At 44.1% G+C, this 25,423-nt stretch overlaps 1 protein-coding gene and 1 long non-coding RNA gene across 5 annotated transcripts in view; one reads left to right on the top strand and one right to left on the bottom strand.

Annotated features, from left to right (window-relative positions):
* Window positions 1-1,863: 1,863 nt before the first annotated feature.
* Window positions 1,864-6,253, top strand: LOC144719210 (uncharacterized). Its single transcript, XR_013585562.1, has 4 exons — window positions 1,864-1,995; window positions 2,599-2,643; window positions 3,743-3,857; window positions 5,417-6,253. It is a non-coding gene; the product is annotated as an uncharacterized LOC144719210 (long non-coding RNA).
* Window positions 6,254-11,303: 5,050 nt separating this feature from the next.
* The window catches only part of LOC144718890 (stromal interaction molecule 1-like), a 33,135-nt gene continuing 19,015 nt past the window's right edge, over window positions 11,304-25,423 (bottom strand). For 3 of the 4 annotated variants that reach the window (XM_078594481.1, XM_078594480.1, XM_078594482.1), the window contains exons 5-12: window positions 24,353-24,464; window positions 22,171-22,286; window positions 21,686-21,863; window positions 20,907-21,234; window positions 19,693-19,793; window positions 18,809-18,954; window positions 17,960-18,230; window positions 11,304-16,857 (exon numbers count right to left, since the gene is read on the bottom strand). In XM_078594481.1, the coding sequence (XP_078450607.1) occupies window positions 16,551-16,857; window positions 17,960-18,230; window positions 18,809-18,954; window positions 19,693-19,793; window positions 20,907-21,234; window positions 21,686-21,863; window positions 22,171-22,286; window positions 24,353-24,464 (1,559 nt within the window). In that variant the 3' untranslated portion in view covers window positions 11,304-16,550. The remainder of the gene's footprint in view (window positions 16,858-17,959; window positions 18,231-18,808; window positions 18,955-19,692; window positions 19,794-20,906; window positions 21,235-21,685; window positions 21,864-22,170; window positions 22,287-24,352; window positions 24,465-25,423) is intronic. The other variant, XM_078594483.1, reaches the window with a different exon arrangement.

Raw genomic sequence — 25,423 nt, 5'->3', positions numbered from 1 at the left:
TCTTTCATACATTTTCCTGATGACAGATACTTGTGTTGTGCCCGATACGTCGTGATCTATTTTATTTTATACCTACGTGACTTTACCGAAAGAACCAAAGAGTATGGATTCATGCAGTCACGAAAGCTTCAAATCAAGATATATTTTATATTAAATGATTCGTATTTCAAATGGTATGTATTAAATGTATTAAGAATAACGTTTAATAAAAGGTCGCACTCATTACACACAAAGTACTTGCTACAAATGAAACACAATACCTTGCTGATCTCGTCAAGGAACGTGAACAATCACGCGAACTCCGACCATCCTTGCAGCGGATTTTAGCTAGCCATCGTACAACGACGGTCATTGCATCGCACGATTTCAGATGCACTTCTGCAACCATCTGGAACGCTCTTTCTTCCGATATCAGGAAGCCACTGGAGTGGTGCACTTTTAAATCTAGATTGAAAACTTACTTCTTTAAAACTGCTTTTGTTTTTTATTTATTGTCCTTCCCCTGCACCTTCGATTAGCACGACTGGCTGCATACGGTGCAAACAAAGTTCAACATACATACGTATAAAAATCTACTTTTAAATTGAGTCCCTCTTCATCACCATAAGCAGATGTGGAACGCTTCAGATTTACTGGATGTGGAAGGCTAAAGAGATTCGTGAGAAAAATACATATTTACACAACGCATTTGTAGGTGGAAGGCTAAATTTTTTTTACCAAAAAGTATTCACAGCGATGTATTTTTAATATCAAAGGGAAAAAAGAGTCCACGAGCAGAACAATTGGACAACTTACGAATCCAAGAGTCCACCAACTGCCTTATTTGTACCACGTGGTGGTGACCTTGCAGTGTAGATTTCTTACATACATTTTCCTGAATTCAATACAAACAATTATAGAAAATTATTAGTATTTCAAATGGCATGTATTAAATGTATTAAGAATAACGTTTAATAAAAGGGAGTGTAAATTGACCACCATTAGACAATGTACGTGGTAGACCGATGCATGTACTGTGCACAGTTTAATGAGCACACGAACAGTGTTGACGATGCATTTGTTTTATTCATAGCTTGAAAGAATGTTCTGGTAGCTTTCTGCCATGACGAATTAGAGCGCTGAAAGTGTTTGCTTTCATTGCAAAGTAATCTTCTAGAAGGCGTAATTGAATCATGCTTCCTTAAATGAGCAACATTAAAATGATGCTCATTAATTCATCAGATCTTTTTTGTCTTCTGGAAGCCTGAGCATGATTTATTCAAGATTCAATGCAAACATCAACCCTATGTGTTGTTGATACTCAACCAATGAACTGACTCGCACACACACCAAGGAAACAGGCTATTCTTAATCTCACACAACCCCCCCCCTATTTGACCAGACTTCACCATTATCCTGGTTGTACGGGTTGGTTGGTAAAATAATGGAGTATGGACGTGGGAGCATAGAAGAATATGAAAACAATGGATTTTGCCATGAGATCGCAGTATGACAAATGACTGAGTCCAGAAAAGCGGATCTTTGGGTGTTTTCTCTTTATTTTAACATTCTCCATTCAAGAACCCTTCTCAACGTGAGCAGAGTAACAGGTTGAATAAAGCAACATAACTAGGGGTATTTTTGTCATTGAGAATGAAGAGCTCAGCATACATGAGTGTCAGGTGCACATTGAGGCCACGTGAAGTGTCGAAGGCTCCCTGGCAGGTCACGGGACAGATCCATCCATTTGCCGTGGGTTGAAGATTCGAGAAGATTGGCAGATGCACCACCTTGGCTCCCCACAGTGTCACCTCTCCCATCCACATGTGAACAGGCACATGTACCAACCCCAACCACACGACCGCCCCCACCCCTCCCGAGCCCCACGCACCTGGAGAGCCCCACCCTCACCTGGGTGCTCGCATATAAAAGTGCGCGCATCGCTGCGATCCTCACATCAGCGGCTCCAGATTCGACCTTCCAGTTGCTCACGGATCACCAACGACTTCAGCCATGGTAGGGAATACACTCATTGCACCATCACGACAAAGATGCCTGGCATTGCCTTTCACATACACGCTGATACCGAACGTTTCGTTAGAGAGCACCTATTAATTAGGAAAAATATTATATATTCGTATAAAAACATTCTATATATTTTATTTGGAGAGACAAATTTTCTCTCAATGATGACGCAAAAAATTACTTTCCTTTACCTATGAAGGTTGTTAAACAATTATCCATGAATACAAAAATCGGCTTTGGACATTGATATCCATACGCTAGTCTTGAAATCGATAATTGAATCCAGTGCAGACGAACGTAGGATACTTGTTTTAATTGTTCATGGCTTGTTGATTATTTGCATCGTCATAAGCTACGATCAAACCACACGATTGGCCAAGGATGTAAAGTAAAATGGATTGCTGGGGTTCATGGCTCTCGACATTCTACTCTTGTGAAGTATTCTGAAATACATAAATAAATATACATCTGTTCATCTCTTCAAATAAAATACTTTCAAACGTTGACTTCACACAATGACCCATATGCAGTGTCGTAGCTCCGTATGATGATAAGATTCTAAAAGTTTTGTTTGTGATTTGTTTTGAAAAACAGGACTGGGAAACACAGGTGGAAGCTAATTTCGAAGCAATTGACATGGTGAGTGAAGGCAGTTGCATCTGTATCCTCTTTTATCTGATTACACCTATTTAGTTTGTCCAGCTTATCTTATTTTGCTACATCTCATGTTTCACTTGTCTACATCTTGTGCTTTCTTACTTGGGAATTTACGAATTGAAAGGGAGGGAACATAAATGCTTAGAGCCCCCAATGGGCTAGCACCTCTGCTCTTATTTGTCGTGTTTAGCTCTGCTGTTCTATGAGCATTGACGACTGAAACTACTCACTCTTGTCGCGCCCAAGCCATGGCACCTGGACACGAGATGGGTGTCTCAGTTCATCTCCCTCGTGTTTACCTGAGGCAGTTGAAATGCAGCCTCTAAGAGGTGCGATTTCCACACAGCATTTCCATGCTTCCTGTTGTGCATCGCTGGATCATGGCCCTCACAAGCCTGTGGGACCCTTCAGCTACTGTGAGACTTCTTGTATCCCTGATCAGTGCCAACACTCACCTCTGTACCAGCTGATATAATGATGATCATGAGTTACTCTTTGGCTCTTTCGGTAAAGTGAAGTATAAAGAGAAATAATAAATTAAATACTAGCAATACTAATATTTTTTTTTTTCTCTTTATACGTGACTTTACCGAAAGAACCACAGAGTAATTCCTGCAGTCACGAAAGCTCCAAATTAAGGATGATCATGAGACCCATTATTCATACCAAAAGTCTAACTTCGTCTCAAGATGTTTCCAGCAGGGTCATCCATTCCTGTGATTGATTAATTCCGTGCATGAGTGGATGAGAGCCTCCTCATGCCTTGCGGATTGTGGGTTATTTGACCATACTTCACCACACTGATAATTTTGAGTTGAAGGTGATGAGCGTGGACATGGGGACATTGAGGTTAAAAAGCCATTACTCACAGTTCTACGATATACCAATCCACCAATGAACAGCACACAAGCTAATTTCATCACTGACATATCCGTGGTAGATCACAGACACGTTTTCTCCCTTGGATGTGAATCTGTTGCTAGTCTTGACCACTAGCCACCTTCCCATTAATTTGCACCAGCACTGACAAAGCTGCCATTAACGAGCAAGGCAATGTCTCCTCCTCATTCTGCGGAAACAGGACAACGACGGCTTCATCTCGTTTGCCGACTACCATGAATTCTTGGAAATGAACGGTGTGGATCAAGACTGCAGCACTGTGGACAAAAACAAAGATGGCAAGATCTCTTTCGAAGGTGTGTGGCCATGGTCTACGGAAGATCGTGGCACAGGGCTGTTACCTTGTTTAAAAGGGACATACACAAACTCAGGATGGCATGATATAGTCCGTGAGTCATAATGACATCTGCCTTTGTTGCGACCATGATATATGCTCTACCTCGCTGATGCTAGGGATAATAGGACTCACGGAAGGTAGAAAGGACAAAGCCAAGGGAAAGGCATTGCTATATGAACAAAAATGGCACGTCATGGGACCTCCTTTACCAGTGTCAAAATATAAGAATAGGTTTTCCCATTTTTTCTGTCAAAAAAACAGGTGTTAGGATGTTAAAACACCAAACTAAAACCTTTTGCAAGTAATAATATCTGCATTAACCACAGATACTTGTGGTTAAAATACAAACAAAAACATGCTCTGACAGTATATGCATTGTCTTTGAAACTGATTGGCTCGAAAGAAAGCTGTCTCTGGTGTGGACCAATCAGTTTCAAAGACAATGCATATACTGTCAAAGCATGTTTTTTCTTGTTGTATTTTCACCACAAGCATCTGTGGTTAATGCGGATATGATTCCTTGCAAAAGGTTTCAGGTTGGTGTTTTAACATCCAAAAACCTGTTTTGTTGCCAGAAAAAAGGGGAAAACCTATTCTTATAACATGGCACGTATTTATAAAGAAAATATTCCAAACTCTCTCCTGAACTGGAATGTCTTCCCAATTACGTAAATTCTTGTTTCACTTGTGGGAGAAAATTGGAGTACCCACAGAAATGACGCTTATACAAGAGAACAGCAGTCAAATGTTCACAAACATTTGAGAATCAATTGCACTACTGCCATCTTCTGTAATTTACATCCAAGTGAAAATTGTGTCTTTTAAATTCTCATTTTAAATTTAGCACATAACCACAACATTCTAAGGAAATTCAAGGTCGAATTGTGGTTATTTTACAGGTTGTTTTGTTTCATTCCCTTCTACCAACGATACAGTACAATACCGCATACCCGACTTGATGGGAAAATATAGGTGGTTATGTAACAAGGTCGGATAAGTGAACATCTAAATAAAATTACAGTTGGGCCTTGCACAAATAGGTTGCTGGACCAAAACAAAGTGGTTTAAACATTACGAATTTCTATACTGTACTTTAGAAGTAAGTGAACGTGTGTAATATTTTCAGTACATTCAGGTAGGGTGGGGTCATTTAGGTATACCGATTGGGTGTGGGCATCGATCAGTGATGGGCCTTCTTGTAATATATAAGGGGTTTCCCTTGCTTCATGCTGGTTCGGTTTGTGTGATTTCGTGTATATACGGCTAACATATTTATACCCAAAATTTGCGATGTGCGGTTTGAATTCATTGAAATGCGGCTGTGGTCGGACATGCGACATTGTGTCTACATCTGCGCTACTCGCCATTCAGCTGTCTGCTGCGGTCCATTGTGAGTTATGTGTCTCCGCTACGCAATTTTACTTTGTCCACCCTCATTTGGAACGCATCTACCTCAGAAAGCGAGGGAAACCTGTACGTATGCCATCCATTTGAAGTTACATTTCTCTCCCATGCCAGAGTTCTCTGAATTCTACAAGAAGGACTCTGACAAGCAGAAGGAGAAGCTGAAGCTGAAAAAGTGAACTCCAAGAACATGGCTGCGGGGTGAAAGGGTTGCTCTTAGTTTGTTAGGCTTCCACTCCTTGCTTCTTAATCATCATGACCAGTGTCAACCCTTCCATAAGTATTAGGCATGTAATCATGTATTTATTCATTAAAATGAATTCGTACTCTATCATTCATGCCTCCAATCGGTCGTACAAGAATCAGTCATTTAAATGGCATTGCATATTATATGCAAACATTATATTTATGCTGAGCAAATTTAATTCTATGAATGGGATTAAATACATTACAAATAAGACCTAAGAAAGGAATTGATTATTGAATATAATAGAGAGAATTGACATTTCACTGAATCAGAGGGTAATCTTTACATGCCTAAAAAAAACTACTGCTGCTATTTATAGCTATTACTACTATATTTGACACTACTGCTAATTAGCACAACCACTAATGCTCCATTTAAATGTACTTTTAGTACAAAGCATTTCAATAATCTTTCAGATGTATTGTGCACAATGACACAAACTCGAACGAGGCATAATGCATCCATTCACTATGGAATAAACACCTCAGTGCAGTACACGTACTCTCAAATACCAGTCACAGATCACTCTTGAACAACACTACTTTCAGAATGCTGGACGTGGCTTGGTAACCTGAAAGGCAGCAGTGTACAGAATGCAAACACGGTTCTGTCTGCAAATGCAGCCCAGCGTTCTGATGGATGGATTTTTACACATGCAATGAAATAAACCCAGCCTTGCTTATATTAAAGCAGACTACCCCTTGTTCATGTGTACACGCGCGCCTACGTGAGTGTGTGTGTATGTGTAGTGGGTTCTACTGACAACGTAGACGTATGGTTGAGGCAACACTTATTTATTTTAACCTTACACAACACAACAGCTCTAACAGGAAGGGTAGCGGCCCTTCCACCCGTTAACTAAGGGGATACACTTCCCCACAGAACTCGCCCTATCCCTGAGCTAAAGGTCTCGGGCTAGTCTGACCTCACCCAGCAAGAGTGCAGGTCCCGACCACTGGTTACACGGACCTGGCCCTCATAAGGACGTCGGGCTCCGAGGTTCCCAGGGTCACACCACTGGCTCAGTCTGCCCGGCTCTGATAAGGACTGCTGGTCAGATGAGTCCCATAGTCCTAGGCTAGCCGGCCTTCTGTCTTCAACTGGTCCTTCTGTCTTCGCTGGCAGCACTGCCCGGACCCTCTCGGGCTTCTGCCTTTTATCCTACCCTGTGGCTTGCTCCGCCCTAGCCACGCCTCCCTTCCCGAACCTTCTACCAGGTCCGAGAAGGGTGACATCATTCCCCCACAGCCCCCTACTTGGGGGCTGGCCCATTCGCTCCAGGATCCGATCTGCCGGTTGACTGTTTGCCCCTTGAGCCCTACTCCCCTGGTACTGGCTCAGCCCGTTGACTGCCCCCTATGGGACAGATGTGGGAACCCCCCAGAGACGGTGGACGTCCGTCCAATAACACCGTTACATATGCTTGTGTGTGACTGTGTGTTGTCGTGTAGCGATTAGCGTGCTGCGTTGTGAACTCTGTAACCGAAGTTCGATTCCCACTCACGACCAATACCAGTAACGATTCTCTGAACCGGTCCTGGGCCGCCCCTAGATAAACTCGGCCTCAAACAAGAATATATCGTTACTGGGGAGATGTTCCAAGAGGCACCTGTGGGCAGTACAACTAAGCCAATTCTCCAGCACCGACAATCATCTCCGTATCTTTTTTAAATCCTTTATATTAAGTTCGCTTGCTTGCTTAGGACCGTGCAAATCTTTAGGTCGTTTTTTAACCCACTTTCCGTGATCCAATTGAGCTGACATTTTGCACACAGACTCGTGTGTGACAATGCATTTTCGTGAAAAAATGTTTTCCAAAATTTTACACTGTTTAGGGATTTTTTTTAAAAATATTTAATTACCAATTGTTTAATGCTGCCAGAGGACGAGAGGACTCTAGCCGCCCCGATGCCACGCATATAAAGGATTTATAGTGAAAAACTTTGTTTTTACGGGTTTACTTGTTTAACCAAATCCATTTGTTGGTAGCCTGCGGAGATGTCGATGTGGCTAGTGCCGCCTCCTGCCAATAATTCAATTAATGCCTCAAGATCGCTAGGAAAGTTCTAGAATGTTTTAGAAGTTACTCCAAGTTTACTCAGCGCTGATGACGATCGCTTGTGTTGTGATCGAAACGTCGTAGTCTTTTGTTATTTTCTTTCAACCTATCTATGTGACTTTACCGAAAGACCCAAAGAATAGGTGTAACAACAGCCGACATCCCCTAGTCAAATTTCTTGCAACGCGCTAAGCCGATTGTGCAAGTACACAGCGAGCGGGGTCGTAGTCTGGAAAGAGCGCAGCGTTTGTGTGGTGCAAGCCTTTTCGATACACTATGAGAAACTATCCAACGTGCTAGCTAGCCAGTTGGTTGATCGATGCGTAATGAAAATTGGAGTGATGTACGATCAGTCCGAATAGTAAACTTGTGCCCATATGAACCGTATGTTCTGTTTACAAAGTGTGTTCACAAATCCACACTGAGAAATTCAACAATTGAGAGGTGTATAAATTATTTTAGATAGTGTATTTAAATAGAGGTACTGCAGGTAAATAGTTTTCAGTTTTAAAGGCATAGTTTAACAAGACAACACTTGCCACCATCCTTCAAACCCACTGGTGAAAAAGAGCAAAGTTTTTGTTTACATTATAATGTTTATGCGAGAGCCGGGGGCTTATGGAACCCCAGGGTCCCGCCATAAGTTTACATTATACTGGTAGGAACGAAGTGGACCAGACCACCAATAGATTATATCGTCCGTCCGTCCGTCCGTTTATCAACATCGCCCCCTACTGCAAACACTTGGCATGACCCTGTCCGACAAGATGGCCGCCCGCTCCCCCTGCGATCTGTGAATTAAACAAGATGGCCGTCGCTTCCGGCGCCTCACGGCGAAACTTTTTGATCGACTGACTATGGGCGAACTCATTTATTCTGGTGGGTGAACAGTGGCGGGGAGAGGTGGAGGAGGAATTGATGATAAAAACAAACTTGCACCATCGTTACAGCTGCCGCGACGAGAGATGTGGGAGGAGAAGCGGCGACCGCTGCCTTGCAGGTGAGAGGTGCGTGTGTGTGTGTGCGCGTGTGTGTTTGCGTGCGTGCGTGTGTGTGCGTGTGTTTGCGTGCGTGCGTGTCTGTGTGTGCGTGCGTGTGTGTATATGTGTGACTGTGTGCGTGTGTGTGCGTGCGTGTGTGCGTGTCCGGCCCACTCGAGCGGCGTGATGAATGGGCGCTATTGGGCTTCGGATCGTTATTCACGGCGAACTGGAAGCGTAGCAACACAACTTCATTACGTGTGCGTGTGCGTGCGTGCATGTGTGTGTACGTGTGTGTGTGTGCGTGCGGTCTGTGTGCGTGTGTACGTGTATGTGCGTGTGTGCGCGTATGTGCGTGTGTGTGTGCGCGTGTGTGTGCGGTCGATATCCCTGTACCGGTATTAGTATTATTCCTACCAGCCCACCCTGCAGGGTCCTGTTATATAATACGGGCGAAATTGCTGTGTGAAATGTACCGTCGCTAACAGTTTCCTGCGCATGACGCAATATCGCTGTTCGGCTGTGGACAGGACGCGACTCCCAAATGCTATGACAAATTGTTGGCCATCCTGTGTCTGAGATGGAACGGCACCAACGCCTACGTCGCTGGCATCCGTGTCTGGAGTGAAAGGAAGTGCAACATTTGGGTATGCTAACGGCTGTGCTTTTAACAGAAGTGTTGGTGAAGAGTGTCCTCCGTACCGAAACATAACATATAAAAATGAATGTTTAAAAATACGTTTTTTTTTTCAGAATATAGTATTGTCATCAGTATGACATAAGTATACCAAGTTTGCAGTCGATACCACATTGGGAAGTGGGTTAAAATTTAGTTACAAGATTTGAGGATACGACGACAACAACAAGAGACAGAGTTAAATAAAAGCGTGTAAAATAAAACATAAAATAATGAGTGCCCCATCACCCAGGGCTGACGGTAGTGGTTCTAACGACTCTCCATCCGACCATGCCAGCGCTAATGCTGCTGTTTGAAACCGTCTCACAAAGGCGCCCCAGTTTCCTTCATCTGCCACGAACTTTTCTATTGTCGCTGCCAGCCAACGCAGCTGTCTTGCACCTCCACGCCGCTCCGCTGCCATGGAACCCTATAAGCCCGGGGCCCCCTGTTCTTGGAGGTGAGATGGGCTCTCTGTTAGCACTGGCTGCTGCTATAGAAGCTGCTGTTGTTTTTGAAACTTATATTGCTGTGGCTGCTGCAGCTGTTGTTGGAACTGCTGTGGCTGCTGCAACTGCTGTTGATGGATAGGTAACAGTTGATCCGGCAAGGAAGGTTGATCTGGCATGGTTTCCCCAAGAACCGGCTGTGGGGTAGGCAGCCTTGGCCCCTCAGTTTATAGCTCTGGTTCCACCGGTACTGGCTGCAGACTCATCCCTCTCATTTGCTGTTGCAGTAACAATGTAACAGCATCCAACAGTCTGTCCAACTTCTCCACGCGGGACGTATTTATTCGTGGCGTCTGTGTAACTGTTGTACGGACCTACTTTGCAGATCTTGTGTCACGTATTGGAGGAGTTGGTGATCGGGTTGAGCCTTCCTGAGGACCTGCCATCCCAGCCTTTTTTCATCTCTTCCGCGCTGCCCCATACCACTCCATATTCCGTTTCCACAGATCTGTCCGAGAGTCCCTCGTATTTAGCAGGATATGAATATGCAGTATCCCACCGCTGCCACCAAATGTAATGGACTCCAAAGGCGGTACTTACTGGATAAAGTTTGTCCTCAACAAAAACGTTCAATGCCCACCACCAACCAACACAACTCCCCTGCTTCCCTCTTCCAAGTCCCCCTCCACTCCCCCACTCCTCCCTTTTATACTCGTCTCCCTCCCGCTCTTCAATCGCCGCCCATCCCTTCCTCCTAACCAATCCCTCTGCTCCCCTTGTAAGTGCCCAATGGAGCCATTGCCTTTTTCAAATATCCATCTTCTCACTCTTGAATACCTTCCAACCAATCACCATCTAGCAAGCCACATCGTAGCTATCTTTATGCAGTAACGCCCCAACTCGTGACAGTTATGGTATTTATATCCATGTCACCCCCATGTCCTACAAATATGCTATCCAAGGATGTCTAACATCCTTACATGTGTAATGACAGTAGTCAACCTACGGTGTGGGTGGACTAGTGGCCACGGTAGGTAATGACAGGGGAGTCATCTTATAGTACGAATGGACTGGTGGCTATGGGAATGATCGAGAATAGGAGCGTGGCCAGGTGACAGAAGAGGACGGTAGAGTCTGCTGGTAGAGCAAGCGTCTAGAATCAGTAAGGTTTGGGAATGGGGGCGTGGCCTTGGATCGTACATAAGGGAGATGCGCGGGAGACTCGGGGCTGTTGCAGTGGGGTCTCCGCCTGCTCAAGTGAACGTGTCTACAATAAAATAAACCATCTCAAGAAAGTGTGTCAAGTCGTCATTACACGTTTATACAGTGATGAGTGTGTGCGCAAGTAGTTCGACTAGCTCAGGGGTCGGCAACCTGCAGGCTCTGGAACTGCATGCGCCTCTTTAAGGACTGCTTTGTGACGTAATGTTCGTTTAACACGTAGTAATGTTCGTGTTGTCCGAGTCATTACATATGTATTCACATGCATTACGGCTTTTGAAATTGAGTTTCGTACAAAATTCGAAAAAATGTCTCTGTTATTTTGGTTGCCAACCCCTGGACTAGATACATCAACCAAACATACAGCGATGGCATAAAGCACTATATTTATTTCAACCGACAATGGGCACAGAAGCAGGCACACGGAAGGCACCACCAACATTGAGGTTCCACCAGCACAAGTGATGAAAGCTCAACTGCGCAAGTGTCAATTTGTGGCAACAAGGGTGTGTTAGTGAGGGGTGTGGGGCCATTGGGAGGTTTGTTGGGAGTGTGCCTGACTGAGTTCACACAGGATCGCTTAACGCACACACAAAACCGAATGGCTATTATGTATGTTGAACTTATTTCGCATCGTACTTAGCTAACCGTGCTAATTAGAGGTGGAGGACAACAAACTAAACACAAAAAGCAGTTCTAAATTATTTAAAAGAGGCGACATCAATTACGGGCTGTAACGTGAATACATTTTAATAAACGCGAGTAGAACTTTATAGTTCAGCGAGTGGAACTGTAGCCAATCAGGGTTGGGGAGTGGCAAGCAGCTTCCCATAAAGGACACCGAGTGGAATTCAACGAGATGTTAATAGCAGAAGTGAGGACATTTCCATAGCTGCTGTATGACTGTAGCAGACCTGCTTTCAAGGGCAAAAAAAATTAACCCGAAAAACCAAAGTTTTTCACTATAAATCCTTTATATGCGTGGCATCGGTTTTATGTTATTATTCATTTCAGTTTTTCTTGAGTAAGAGTTTCATTTTTATCACATTGGTATTTTAAATTAAATATGAAAATGTTTTTTTCCTAAAAAGTGTAAAATTTTGGAAAAAAATTTTCACGAAAATAAATTGTCACGCACGAGTCTGTGTGCAAAATGTCAGCTCGATTGGATCACGGGAAGTGGGTTAAAAAACGACCGAAAGATTTGCACGGTCGTAAGCAAGCAAGTGAACTTAATATAAAGGATTTAAAAAATAAGTCAGAACATTGGTGTCAAATTCAGAGTTCTTCGTTATTAAGTGTAATGGGTGAGAAATGTATTTGTAATGGGTATTCAATTTAATTGGTGAAAAAACTGCTTTAAATCATTAGCTATTGTACATTACTTTCCAAGGATAACGAAAAAATCAGAAAGGATTTTTTTAATATTTTGTTGGAGAGTGTCCAAATGTTAATGTGGGCCAAATATCGGCCCAAACGATAAACACACACTACGTGACACCAAGTAACCCTAAAGTTAAGAAGTTTGTGGATGGTTGAATGGATTTACACAAAGCATGTGACATCCACTAAACGCACGTCTAAAATCCAGTGTGAATCCAGCCTAAGAGTAAGAGAGGGCGAATGTGTATAATTAGCGAATGCGAGTATGTGTTGGTATGTAGGAAAGTGTGTGTATGTTGGTGATATTGTATTGATGGGCAACAGCACGCATTGGTAAATGTATACTCGTTGGTGACCAAGTGCTTGCGAGTGAGTGTTGGCGACTTTATTTAAGTGACTGTTGGTTCTTACGTGTGTACGTTAAGAGTGTTGGTGTCGAAGTGTAAGTGTAGGACTTGTGAGTGTTGGCTGTTGCCATGTAAGGTTTGTGTGGTTGAGTGTTGGTGCATGCGAGTGATGGTGTATGTGTTCGTCAGTGTTGTATGTTAGTTATAGTGAACGTTGCTGTATGTGTTTAGTGTTGGTGTATGTGAATTACGGTGTATTCAAGATATACGGCTGAAAGATAAAGTACGTAAGTGTGAGTGTATGTGTTGTTGTGCAAGTGCTGGTGAATGTTAGTGTGTTGATGTATTTGAGTGCGAGTGATGGTGTGCGTCTTGGTAGTATATTTGAGTGTCGGCATATGAGATGGTGATGATTAGTGTTATTGTGTGTGAGTGTATACGTGTGAGAGTGTTCACAAACATGTCTCAGCACCAGTGCCAACCCCGTCAATAGCTCAAGCACGTCTACACTCTGCAAAGAACAACCTTACCAAGTATGCGAAGCAATGGACGCCATCTCCTGATAATAACAATCCCCATCAGCTGGGAAAACATGTGCAGACCAAAACAATATACCACACATCGGATCAAGGCAAAATAACGCACATCAGATTCACAGTGAGGTGAAGGGCTACCAGAGAGCAGTCACGGGGCAAGCCCCAACCCTTTGCAAACCCCCATGTAAAGCATTCAACCACTTTTATAATTAAAACATTCTCCCCTGGTTAAAGGAATGTTTTACTATTGTTAAATAAAGGAATGCACTCACTGGTTGAATAACGGAATGTCCTGACTGTTTAAATAAAGGTGTACCGACACTTGCATAAATACAGGAATGCTCTCCCGTGGTTCCACATGGCAATACATAGGTGAGAAACACCCCCTCTGGAGGAGATGGAATATATTATTGCAGAGTTTTCCCAAAAATATGTTTCTCTCAATCTTCTCACCCATATATTCACCAACCAACAGTTCTCTTACCAAAAGTGTTAACTCTCGGTTGGATAGTGCAGATTGTCCTTCGGGAATGACGTTTTAACCAACTATAGACAAAACTCCCCCAAAATTATAAATCATTAAAATTCAAACTACTATATATAACCTGAAGTAAACTATTTTTTATAACTATTAAACTGTTTTTTATTTTACCAGGTAAAGCCTAATGAGCTACGTAGCTATTTTTCAGAAGCGACCTGGCCACAAATGATAGCTCGAAATAGCTTATGTCAAAATTTCTAGCAGCAAAATACTCTAAAACGCATGTTTTTCTAAGTCTGGAGGGAATAAACGGAGTACTTGGAGAAAAATTCATGCCACCACGGAGAGAACATGCAAATTCAAAATATACAGGCGTCAGGGTCGGGATCGAACCCACGACCTCCTACATACCAAACAAGTAGGCTGTCCTAGCAGGAGTGGAATGATTCACTTCAAAAAACTACTGGTGAGTAGACAAGTTGTCACAATTGAGGGTCATGATTTACTTCAATAAATGGTTGTTGTTGTTTAAACATCACAATTAGCGATAGTCTCTTAAAGGCTGCAGAATTGACATGAAATACATTACAAATTGCAGAAAACTGATGTATTGTTACATGCCTACTGGTCTAGATTTATAGCATGAATTGTATAATGCATGCGACAATCATTGCTCTTTTTAAACATGCGTTTAATTCTTTGGCTTATAAATATTAAGGCACTTTGACTGAAAGCAAAAGCAAAGTAAAGCAATTCATATTTAATGGGGACCCCCAATAGCTGGAGCTCACACATTTCTCATTGGAAAAAAGCTATTCAGCGGATTTAAAGATGCAATGTACCACGATGATATAAAAAAAGGAATACTTTCCAGCTCAACCACTACTAACCGGTGGCAATGTGTTGCACAGCATGCAATGTTATTAAACAAAACACGAAAGGCACTGAAAAGTATTAATCTCTGAAGAGGCTCAAAGTGGCCAGGTCCTGACACAGTCATTATAAGAAACAACAAATAAAAACAAAACGCATACATTCTGCGATAACTCCTCGGACTCCCAACAGCACTGGGGTGAAACGTGGTACGTTTCGATGACAATGCACTGCTATAACGGTCATCTTATTTTTATATCACTTTCAGTCACTGTACTCATGCAAACAAGAAGTCCACGGTAGTAGGAACCTACTGTAAATTGTCAACTAGAAACTGCGTGAGATTTTTTTAAGACATTGTCTCTCAATCAGCAAATACAAGTTAATCCATGCTTCGACTCAATTGCAACAATTGAGGTTATAATGGCCTTTTGTGTTTCTCAACTCAAGTTTCATGCTTTTTATTCATATGTGAAATAAACCATTAAACCACATTCATTGGACTCGGAGTCTACATGAGACATGTAGACTCGGGTTATTTCAGAAGGAGAAGAAGCATTCACACACATACATATCATGAGCTGACAGGTAAATATTATGTAGCCAAATGTTTCAAGAATCGATACTTTTTTTGCCACTGACCGCAGTCCATGTGGGATCTAAGGTGGTTGCAAGGTTTATGTGAATATATTACATATAACATGCAATATCAGCCCTTTCTCAATCCAGTGCTTGAGGCGTTAACACACCATTTCAATTATAGGGCAAATTTCGCTATTATTCACCACACTAGTCACTGGGGGTTGATTAAGGGTGGGGGGCACAGGACCAGTTCAGATATCACTCACCACTGAAGGCAGCTATGGCCAGAAATGTAACTCTAGTTACTGGGTTGATGGCACATTGCTGTTAACGGCTCCGCTGCCACAGACAATATACAGGATAAAAAAATTATCGATTCTTTTATACACAATTCTATGACCACGATCATAAGAATCAATATCAATAAATCAATGCATTATTACATGCCTAGCATACATATTATAGTGCATACAGTAAATAACCAGAAACATGGCAATAACAGTGACTGTTATGATGAATGAACCATAATGGTGACAAACATAAATGTTACGACAGTGATGAAGTAGTTCTTGTGCTGACTGGGGGACTGCACTGAGCCTACTTCCGTTCACAGTTGTCACCGACTGACCGGTCTTCACCAAGCCATTCTTTCACTACTACTTGGTTGCCCAAATACAGTGAACCATTCGATTGTCCATGGGCCGTCTCTCTTGGTTGCGGACTAACCGTACTTGCAAAAAAAGAAATAAAATACCTTTATATGCACTTGTTGGTTTATGAGCAGTGGCTCACTTGTTGAGAGTCAGCGACTCAGTGTCCACATGACCAAAAACACATGTCAGCAAGCAAATCGATTGCTTTAGTAAGCAACACACACTACGCTTTTTGCGCCTTCATCCTCATTACAAGTTGGTAAACAATAAATATGTTGTTATAGCCTAATTTAAAAATCTTTTCCATTATCTGTCTTTTTGTTTTATCCAGTACACCCCTCGCCCCTCAATAGCCCAGATGATCGAGTTATAGTGCCAGTGTGATGACACAGGAACACGCACCAGTGACACAGCGGGAGGGAAATGCATACTTGGGTTTGCACTGTTGTTACCCTGTGCCAGTCATGTGTACACTGGGTTTCAGCCTTTCTTAGTAAACCTTGTCAATAAAATACGTTTTTATTTGTATAAAATCTATTCATTTGTTATTCAATCGACAGCCTAGATACCGGTTTGTGACAGCAATGTCATCAATTGTGTTCAAATCTGTAAATTAAGGAATAAATGCATAGGCTGATAGAAATGCAGTTTCCACAAAAATAAAAGTGACAAAATTAAAATGATACCTTTCAACAAGTGAATGAGGCCCTAAACAAGCAACACTACATTTGTATTTATTTACGTGCAATGGTACAGAGGCCTCAGATGCTCGCCTTCTTGAAGATGCGCGTGATTTTTAAGGCACGGCTCTTCTTGGTGACTGGAGCTCCAGCAGCAACCGCAGCCGCAGTGGGCGAAGACCTCATCACATGGCTGCCTGGACTGCTCGCCCCTCCCCTTCCCAGACTTCCACTGGCACCACCGCCACTGGTGTCGCTCTCACTCGAGTCTTCGGGGCCCGAAGGAGTGTGGCCAGGACCCGATGGGACCTGTCCTGTCGGTGATTGGGAGGTGCAGCCTAGGGGGGCAGATGATATGGAGCCCAGTGACTCCATGCTGGTTCCCTGCCTAAGAGGGAAAAAGGAAGAGAGGAAAGGGAGCATACACGGGTTGTGGGAGATAGCGAGGATAGGGAAAGGATTGGAAAACGAGCAAATAATGAGGAGAGGAGAGAGGTATTGCAGCAGCATAAGAGAGTGAATGGCAAGAGATGGAATAGGGTAAAGAGATGGAGAGAGAAAGAGGTTGAGATAGAAAAAAATAGATGCAGAGATGCAGAACACAGACAAACACGAACTTAGTACAGTGTCACCAAAATTATGTTACTGTAGTTAAACAAATGTAACACGATAATTCAAGTACCATTTATAATCTGAATGCATTTGGTAGCGATTAATTCACTGCTTGCGTTTCATTTTAAATGGTAATGACGACCTAAATACCTATTTAAGTGCCAATTTACCAAAGCAAATGTATGTGACAATTACAAATCAGTATTCACAAATGCCTTCCATTGGTGCTATGCAGTGGAAGGACGAGGCGATGTCTACAGGAGGGGGTTTCACATATGGTGATAGATCCCTCGTGGTTGTCCTGCACTTGTTGGTGCCGCCCTGGCTGCTGCGGCTGTCCCTGGAGCTCGTGCTGTTGTTGTTGGTGCTGGGTCCTGGCTGCTTTGTCCCAGGCGCTGCCACGGTGTAACTCTCTTCTCTATCCCATGATTCCCTGCTCTCACATTGGCCTCTCCACCAGCCTTCTACCCTCAAGCATTTTTTTGCCCTTCATTCTTTTAAAGCGTCTTAAAATGCGCTTGCATTGAGACACGATATAAAATTAATTCCTGTTGCTGTTTTAATTTTTTTGTATTTTTATCACACAATTGTTGTTGTGCAGTCAACAGCAACTGGGTTGGGACTGTCATAATAAAAACATAGTTGAACCTGGTTTCACCAAAGGTGGCTGATAAGAGCTTAATATTTCAACCTAAGATATCAGTGATGCTGACTCGGTGCCCCAACAATTATGAGCTAACAGTTGTAGACACCCAGCCTGATAATTAAAACATAATATTCTAAGTGATACTGGCTGATTGCCTATAACAACCCCCAGGTCGCCCATCGGCTTATATGGATGCACAGTTTGTTCATTAAAGTTCACCAAATTTTCCTACCGCACGTAGCCTGCAGTGAAAGCCACTTTGGGCTTGTGGAGATGCCCCGCCAAAGGGAGAGGGTCATGTGACACGGTCCTTGACCAATCGGATTGCGGAAGGTGGGCAAAACGTGCTCGCAGTGCCGCAGGAGCCATATCATTGGCCACCGAGCGGGTCACGTGACTCTTGGAGGGGAGTTGATTAGCCGACTGGGATGATGAGAGAGACAAGGAAGACGAGGATGGGCGCGAGGATAAGACAGGCATGGAGGCCGAGGCTGGGATTTCGTCTGTGGGGACAGGGGGGGGGAGGGAGGGAGGGAGGGAAATGAAGATGCATAATGATGGGAGGAGGAGACAGTAAGATGGGTGGAGATTGTGCTATTACAATCTCCATCCATATACCTGTGTCTTCCTCCCCAAGTCCCAGTCCCTTTGTCCATGTGTTCCCTCTAGTGTTGGCATGTATTCAGTCTTCTTTTGTATCCGTAGGTCTCCTTCCAATGTAATGTATGTCCTCCCATGTTCCTGTGTCTCATCCCGTGTCACCATGCGCCCATGAATGCATTGTATGTTGCCTCCCATATCCCATGTGTCCTCCCGGGTCCTGTGTGTCTTTATATACCTTGACATTTCTTGCTATGTCCCTGTGAATTCTCCCGCATTCTGTCTGTCTACCCTACCCATGCTCTCACACCGTCAGCCATAGGATTTCAGGCAACCCTTTGTGTGGTGGACCCACTCCCTCGTCTCTCCCTGTGTCCCCATGCCTCATATACAGGTGTGACCCCATGTCCCACGTCTCTCCCCATTTCCCATGTCTTCCCCCCGTGTCTTGTGTCTCTCCCCGTGTCCCATCTCTCCATACCGTCTCCCTGGCGCCCCTCTATCAGGCGGGCCTGCAGGGAGTTGAGGCCTGGGTTCTGGACAATATTGAAGCCGCACACTCTCTCTATTTCCTGCCAGCGATGGAGCCGCTCACGCAGGCTGTTGGTCACGTCATACAGCGCCTGCCTGGACATTCACCCACCACAACAACACAATAAAATTAAAAATTAATAGCAAAACAACACCGTAATATGGCAAAAGACTACACAAAGAACCCACAAGTAATACAACACTCCATATAATACAGCATGACATAACACAACACACGATACAGTGTAACATAATACACTATATAAGGGGCCGTCCATAAATGACAACGCGATTTTGGACGATTTTTTACTCCCCCCCCCCCCCTCGTCACACGGCATCACAAAAAGTCAGACCCCCCTCAAATATGACGTCACAAAGCTCTGCCCCCCCCCCCCCCCAAAAAAAAAACATGCTTCAAATAACTTTAAACTATTGTCATTGTAGCACGTATTTAATGTACTGCTGCACTCTGATATTGTAGGAGAAAACAATTGAAAAAAAGTATATTTAATGAAGTAGAACGTGTTGTCTATATTTATTTAAAATTGTGCATTTTGATGTGACGTCACATTTATCAAACCCCCCTCGTCACACATCGTCACAAATATCTGACCCCCCCCCCCAGGTGCATGACGTAATTTATGGACGGCCCACAACTACACTGCACGAAATATTACAACACATCACACAACAGGACGTGCTACGGCAGAACCAACTCCAACCCATGAGATTATACCACACAACATGAGGGTGGAAGTGATGTGGTGAACGATAGGCTGTGATGGGGTGAGTGATGGGGTGAGTGAGGGGGTGAGTGAGGAGGAGAGGTCGTACTTAGCAGTGAGGATCTTGTGATCGACCTCGTCGAGGGAGGCGCTGTGAGCGATGTAGAATGCGCCCAGCACTGAGCTGCGCTTTCGCTGTACCTTCTCGGCCTGCATGGGCACCCGCACACACATGCACACGTAAAATTCCGCACACAGACAAAAGCAACGCACACGCACCAATGCATGCCCGAGGCCATATGTGAGAGCTTCATAGCTCATTGGATTCCTCCAGTCTAAATAAAGATTGTGATCCTGATTCTAAGCTGGTGAGCGCATGCATACGTGAGTGTGTACTCGCATATGGGTGAATGCCGCTTGCGAGTATATCAGTGAGTATATCAGGGTGTAAGAAAAAACAACATTATTATGTGTTAATGAGCAAATGAGAGAAAGCTGCTAAAGACCGTCCGGCATGGCGTGGGCTTGTTGCGGCCTTATGCTCCACAGGGATCGAAAAGGAGTAAGCAAGTAAGTAATGAGCATATGCCGTTGAGTGTTCAATATCAGTGAGCGTGATGTGTGCTGGAGAATGTATTATTTGGCTCATGTTGTCATGCTGCAGTGATTGTTTCGTAAACACGTTGGGCTGCCAGTGCGTGTTAGTGAATCCACTGTGGGAATGTTAGTGAGTGTGTGTGTTCGTGAGCAAGAGGACATGTAAGTGTGTGCATGTCCGTGTGTACATATGTATAGGTCGACTCAGCCTCAAATGAGTACCTGGTGCGGTGTACTGGGGAAACGAAGGCAACCGGGCGTGGTGTTGGCCACCCATCCCCTCATAGGTGCTCACTAAGAGCACTTGTCCATACAGTCTGTTAAGGCTATATGGGAGATCTTTGTCTTTGTATGTGTTTGTGTATGTTTGTGTGTGTGGTTCAGTGCGTAAAGAATCAGCAATGGATTGACAAGGCGATTGATTTCACACCTAATGATGATTGCTTGTGTCGCAGTCGAAACGTCGTGGGAATTGTATTTTTTTTATTTTATTATTTCCCTTCTACGTGACTTTACCGAAAGAACCAAGAATATGTTTGTTTTCTCATTCATTTGTACCTGATGATGATTGCTTGTGTTGCAATCGAAACGTTGTATTATATTATTATTTTATTTTATTTCTACATGACTTTACCGAAAGAACCAAAGAGTAATTCCTGCAGCCTCGAAAGCTTCAGATCTAGCTTAAGACTTTGTGTGTCGGTGAGCAGCGCACACGAGCCTCACCATGTCACGGGCGACTGAGAGCTGGCGTTCAGCATGAGAGCGAGCCGTCGCATGGTGCACCACCTCCATCTCATGCGTGAGCTGCAGCCACGCCTGCAGTACGCTCGGCTCATACTCCACCCGCTCACCCGCCACCCACTCGCCTCCCGCCCGCTCGTCCACCGCCCACTCGCCCAACGACCACTCGCCCTGCCCCCTCAACTCGTGCTCATCCGCGGGCTGGGCAGAGCACTCTTGTGCTCGCTTGGTCGCTTCCTGATGCAGCCGCATCTCCAGGTTCTGCTTTTCCTCCTCTGCCTGGCGCTGCTCCTCCTGGGCCTTCAGAAGCCTGTGCAGAGAGAGACAGCGAGATGGTGGCAGTGTCATCAGAAGAGAAATTTGATACCCACGATCCAGAGCCTCACAGAGTCAGCCAGAGACATATCATCATCAGCCATCGAGACAAAGCATCAACTGTGTGTCTTCGGGTCCTAGTCTCTCTGTTTCCTGTGATTTCGTAAAGTCGAGGCAAGTTTATTTAACCAGGTGAGAATTCAAGAGACCAGGAGAGTCTCATTAGCAAGGGTGACTTGGATATTATTATATGACATTACTTTATCTCATGACCTGGTATTACAATTGCACAGTTGGATCAAAAACTGTGGTCCAAAGTTGTTAAATCGATGTCATGCACACAATACGTGATGCAACTTATCACCGTGTAAATTGATAAATCACTTTTGGCCCTGTGCAGCTCCAATTCCCATGAACCGTTGCCCCACAGTCTCCCGTGTCCCCACCTGGCCTGCATGTCGAGCAGACTCTGTTCTGCCCTTTGAAGGCTGTCAAGCTCGGTAGTAACGCGAGCAACGTGCTCCAGGGCACGACGACGCTGCACCAGTGCCAGCCAGCAGCCTGTCACAGCTGCCACCACCGCTACAGCCAAAGCCACATCCTTCACGCGGCTCCGCTGGGCCGCTGCTTGCACACACATACACAGACAGAAAGTGATTGGGAGCAATGAGATGTGGATGAAAAGGATGTGACAGCATGATAGAGTGTAATGTAAATCCGTTTGGTGTGATGCACATGTGTGTTGTGATGCGCAGTCATGGTATGAAGGACAGTCATGTGGTTTGACATGTAGCAATGTGGCTTGATGATAAATACATGTGCTGTGATGTATATCAATGTGGCTTAATATTTAGTCAATGTGATTTTATGTATGGTCATGTGATATGCAGTAATGGGATGCGGTGGGGAGGAATGGGGTGCGTAGACCCACACAGTGGTGCCCCGAACAGCACCACATCCAGGGCCTTGAGCTGGAGTTTGTGTCGGTGGCTCCTCTCCGGGATTTTCAGAATGGTGGTCATGAATGTGTGGTTGGTGATGGCCAACCTGGAACATACAAAGATAAATATCCCTCAAATAGCCTTAACAGACTGTTCGGGCATGTGCTGTTAAGCAAGCACCTATGAAGACCAGCACGGCATATAAAGGGGTGGGTGCCCGGCACCATGCCTGTTCGCCTGTTTCCTTCGTGGTGATGTTTTTACAAATTGCACCTGGTATTTGAGGCCGAGTCGACATAGGGGAAGGCCAGGACGGGTTCAAATAATTGTCGGTGTTGGCCTTGTGTGGTAACCAAACTCAGGTCGCCGGGTTCGTAGCATAGTGCGCAAACAACTGTTCCACCACTCCCCACTGAACATACACACACATATGCATGCAGGCAAATTCATATGTGTACACACATTCTGTATTACCACACCCTGAGTCACCACCTCACAGCCCAGCAGGTTTAGGAGTTTCACAAATCTCTGAGCTTTATCAACGCTTGATTCCAAAGCACTAGATCACAGGCATTTAATACCACTGCCAGCTGATAAGTGGTTGTAGGTCGTGGTGTGAAGCTCACACTCACATTTGTAGAAAAACAAAGCTCCCCATATAGCCTGTAGGGGCAAGTGCTGTTAGCCAGCACCTATGAAGGCCGGCACAGCACACACACACAGGTACTCATTTGAGGCTGAGTCGACCTAGGGGAGGCCCATGACCGGTTCAGATAATCATCACTGGTGTTGGCCGTGAGCGGGAATCGAACTCAGGTTGCTGGGTTCGTAGCACAGCGCGCTAATCGCAACACCACCGCTCCCCACATACACTCACATTCACACACACGGCCATAACGCATACTATCAGATACACAATCATACACTCGCTTACACATGCATGCACACAAACTAGCACAAAGATATTCCCACAAATATAAGACATCACAATGATGTAATGTACCCATTTCAACATTAAGAAGTCATGCCACTTTTTCAGAGCAATCTGAAACTATTTCTTTTCCGGATAATCAAAAAATTTATTTCCCAAAATAACATGGATTCATCAGATGTTAGTGAATCCTCTCAGAACTGGACTCAGAGTACACTGAAATTTGGGGAAGCTGGAAAAACTAACCCAAACCAATAAACAAAGAGATATCCAACCGGAACACTATTTGCTCTCTAATTAAGCTGTGCTCGGGATAAGGCTTGACAACCGATAAAAACACGATCTCTAACCATTGTAATGCATATAATTGGCATTAGCTTGTGCACTGTAAGGTCTAAAGTCCCACGTGTTGAATGGAATGTTGTAAACCCATGCCCTTGGGACGCTCTCAATAATCTACATTCTCCGTTTGTGCCTTTGTTTTTTTACTGTTATTTATATTTATATTATGAATACATTTATTCTTCAAACCTGTCAATTAATCTCTTCAGCCTCTCATATATGGTGAGCCTCAAGCCTTCCATCTCTGCTTCATGGTGACTGTCAGTGACTGATTAAACTGTATTCATTTTAAGTGGTATTAAATTGTAAATATAAAATTGTAATTATTTTGAGAATAGGTTTTCCCCTTTTTATTGCCAAAACAGGTGTTAAGATGTAAAAACACCAAACTGAAACCTTTTACAAAGAATCATGTCTGCATTAACCACAATACTAGTGGTCAGAATGCAAACAAAAAACACACTGATAATATATGCATTGTCTTTGAAACGGATTGATCCACACCAGAGACAGCTTTCTTTGGAGCCTAGTCTCAAAAGGTGTTAGACCAGAGGACGCCAGAAGGCGCCAAAAGGCGTCCTCTGGCCAAAAGGCTTCCTCTGGTCTAACACCTTTGGCACTGTGAAGCCCTCATTCAGCAGTGGAGTGACAAAAGGACTGTACATGTACAATGAGCGCTCACCTGGTTGAAGATATGTCAATAATGTGTATAAGCTGAAATTCGAACATGTACATCAAAACACATATAGAGGTAACAGTAGGCCCAGCACCGTGACCACAAGGTCACCTTTGGCTCCAACATACCAGTGTTCATTTGTTCTTGACCAAATACATAAACACAAGTACTTCCCACCCATTTTAGGCTGAGTTTGCCTAAGACAGAACATGTTTGTGCACACCTGGGGAGACTAGGCCCGTCGATGTTGTTCTCGAGGAAGTTTTCCAGGTACTGCGGCAGCTCCACCATAGTCTCCAGCCACAGTGCCACATCCTGCACTGTCCAATTGTAAACTGAGGGGGGCAGACAGACACCACAATAATAACAACCGATGGTTCACACTAAGGCCATGTAAAGTGTTGTAGGCTCACTCGCAGGAGGCAACTGAACAGGGTCAGGTTTTATCGCATCAGTCACATAACTGTTTTAAATTACTGAGGTGACTGCTCCCCACTGTGTCATCTCCCTCGCCTGGTATGCAGAAGCTCAGGGGTTGAATCCTGACAATGCCTGAATATTTGGAGTTTATTTGTTCTCCCCATGGTCGCGTGGATGTTTCTCCGGGTCCTCCGGTTTTTCTCTCCACATTCAGAAACATGCATTTGGATTATTTGGCTGCTGCTATAACTTTCCAAATGATAAGCCACTTTGTTGAGCTATCATTTGTGGCCAGGTTGCTTCTGAAAATAGCTAATAGCTCAGTGGGTTTTACCTGATAAAAGAAATAAAAATTATTGCTGTGTTGTATCTGTTCAGGGCTCTGCTCATTGTTTTGAGTGTCACTCCTATGCACTCTGTTGCTGTTGGAGGGTGGCTGTCTGCAACTGCTCAGCAGCGTTTTTCACGACTCCACTCCACAAAAGCTGAATTTGACACCGCTAGTACAAATCGTTCGCAGGTCCACTCAGCTCCGTGTCCTGCTGTACCATATCTGCCCATCTCCTCTTAAGCACATACCATGCCCATTTAGGCCCATTCAGCCAAACAAAGTATGCAATAGGCATGCAGTGGCTGGGCATGGAAACAGAAGTCTAGATTATTTACAATATGCAAGTTCATCACACAATCCAGTCTTGTCAAATCAACAGTTGATCATAGGCTGGCCAGCCTAAATGTTTCAAGCCAGCGCAGGTGTTCTTTTAAATGGGTGTATGGTTCACAAGTAAAAATAAATTTGAGCATTAATTGTGGCCGAGAATACCCAGAGGTTCTTGTGGAGCAACAAGCTAAGTAGCTTTCACACATTGTTACG

The sequence above is a fragment of the Lampetra planeri genome, chromosome 5 (assembly GCF_965212315.1).
Source record: "Lampetra planeri chromosome 5, kcLamPlan1.2.h2, whole genome shotgun sequence".
Classification (NCBI taxonomy): domain Eukaryota; kingdom Metazoa; phylum Chordata; class Hyperoartia; order Petromyzontiformes; family Petromyzontidae; genus Lampetra; species Lampetra planeri.
This window is presented reverse-complemented; position numbering and strand designations above follow the sequence as displayed.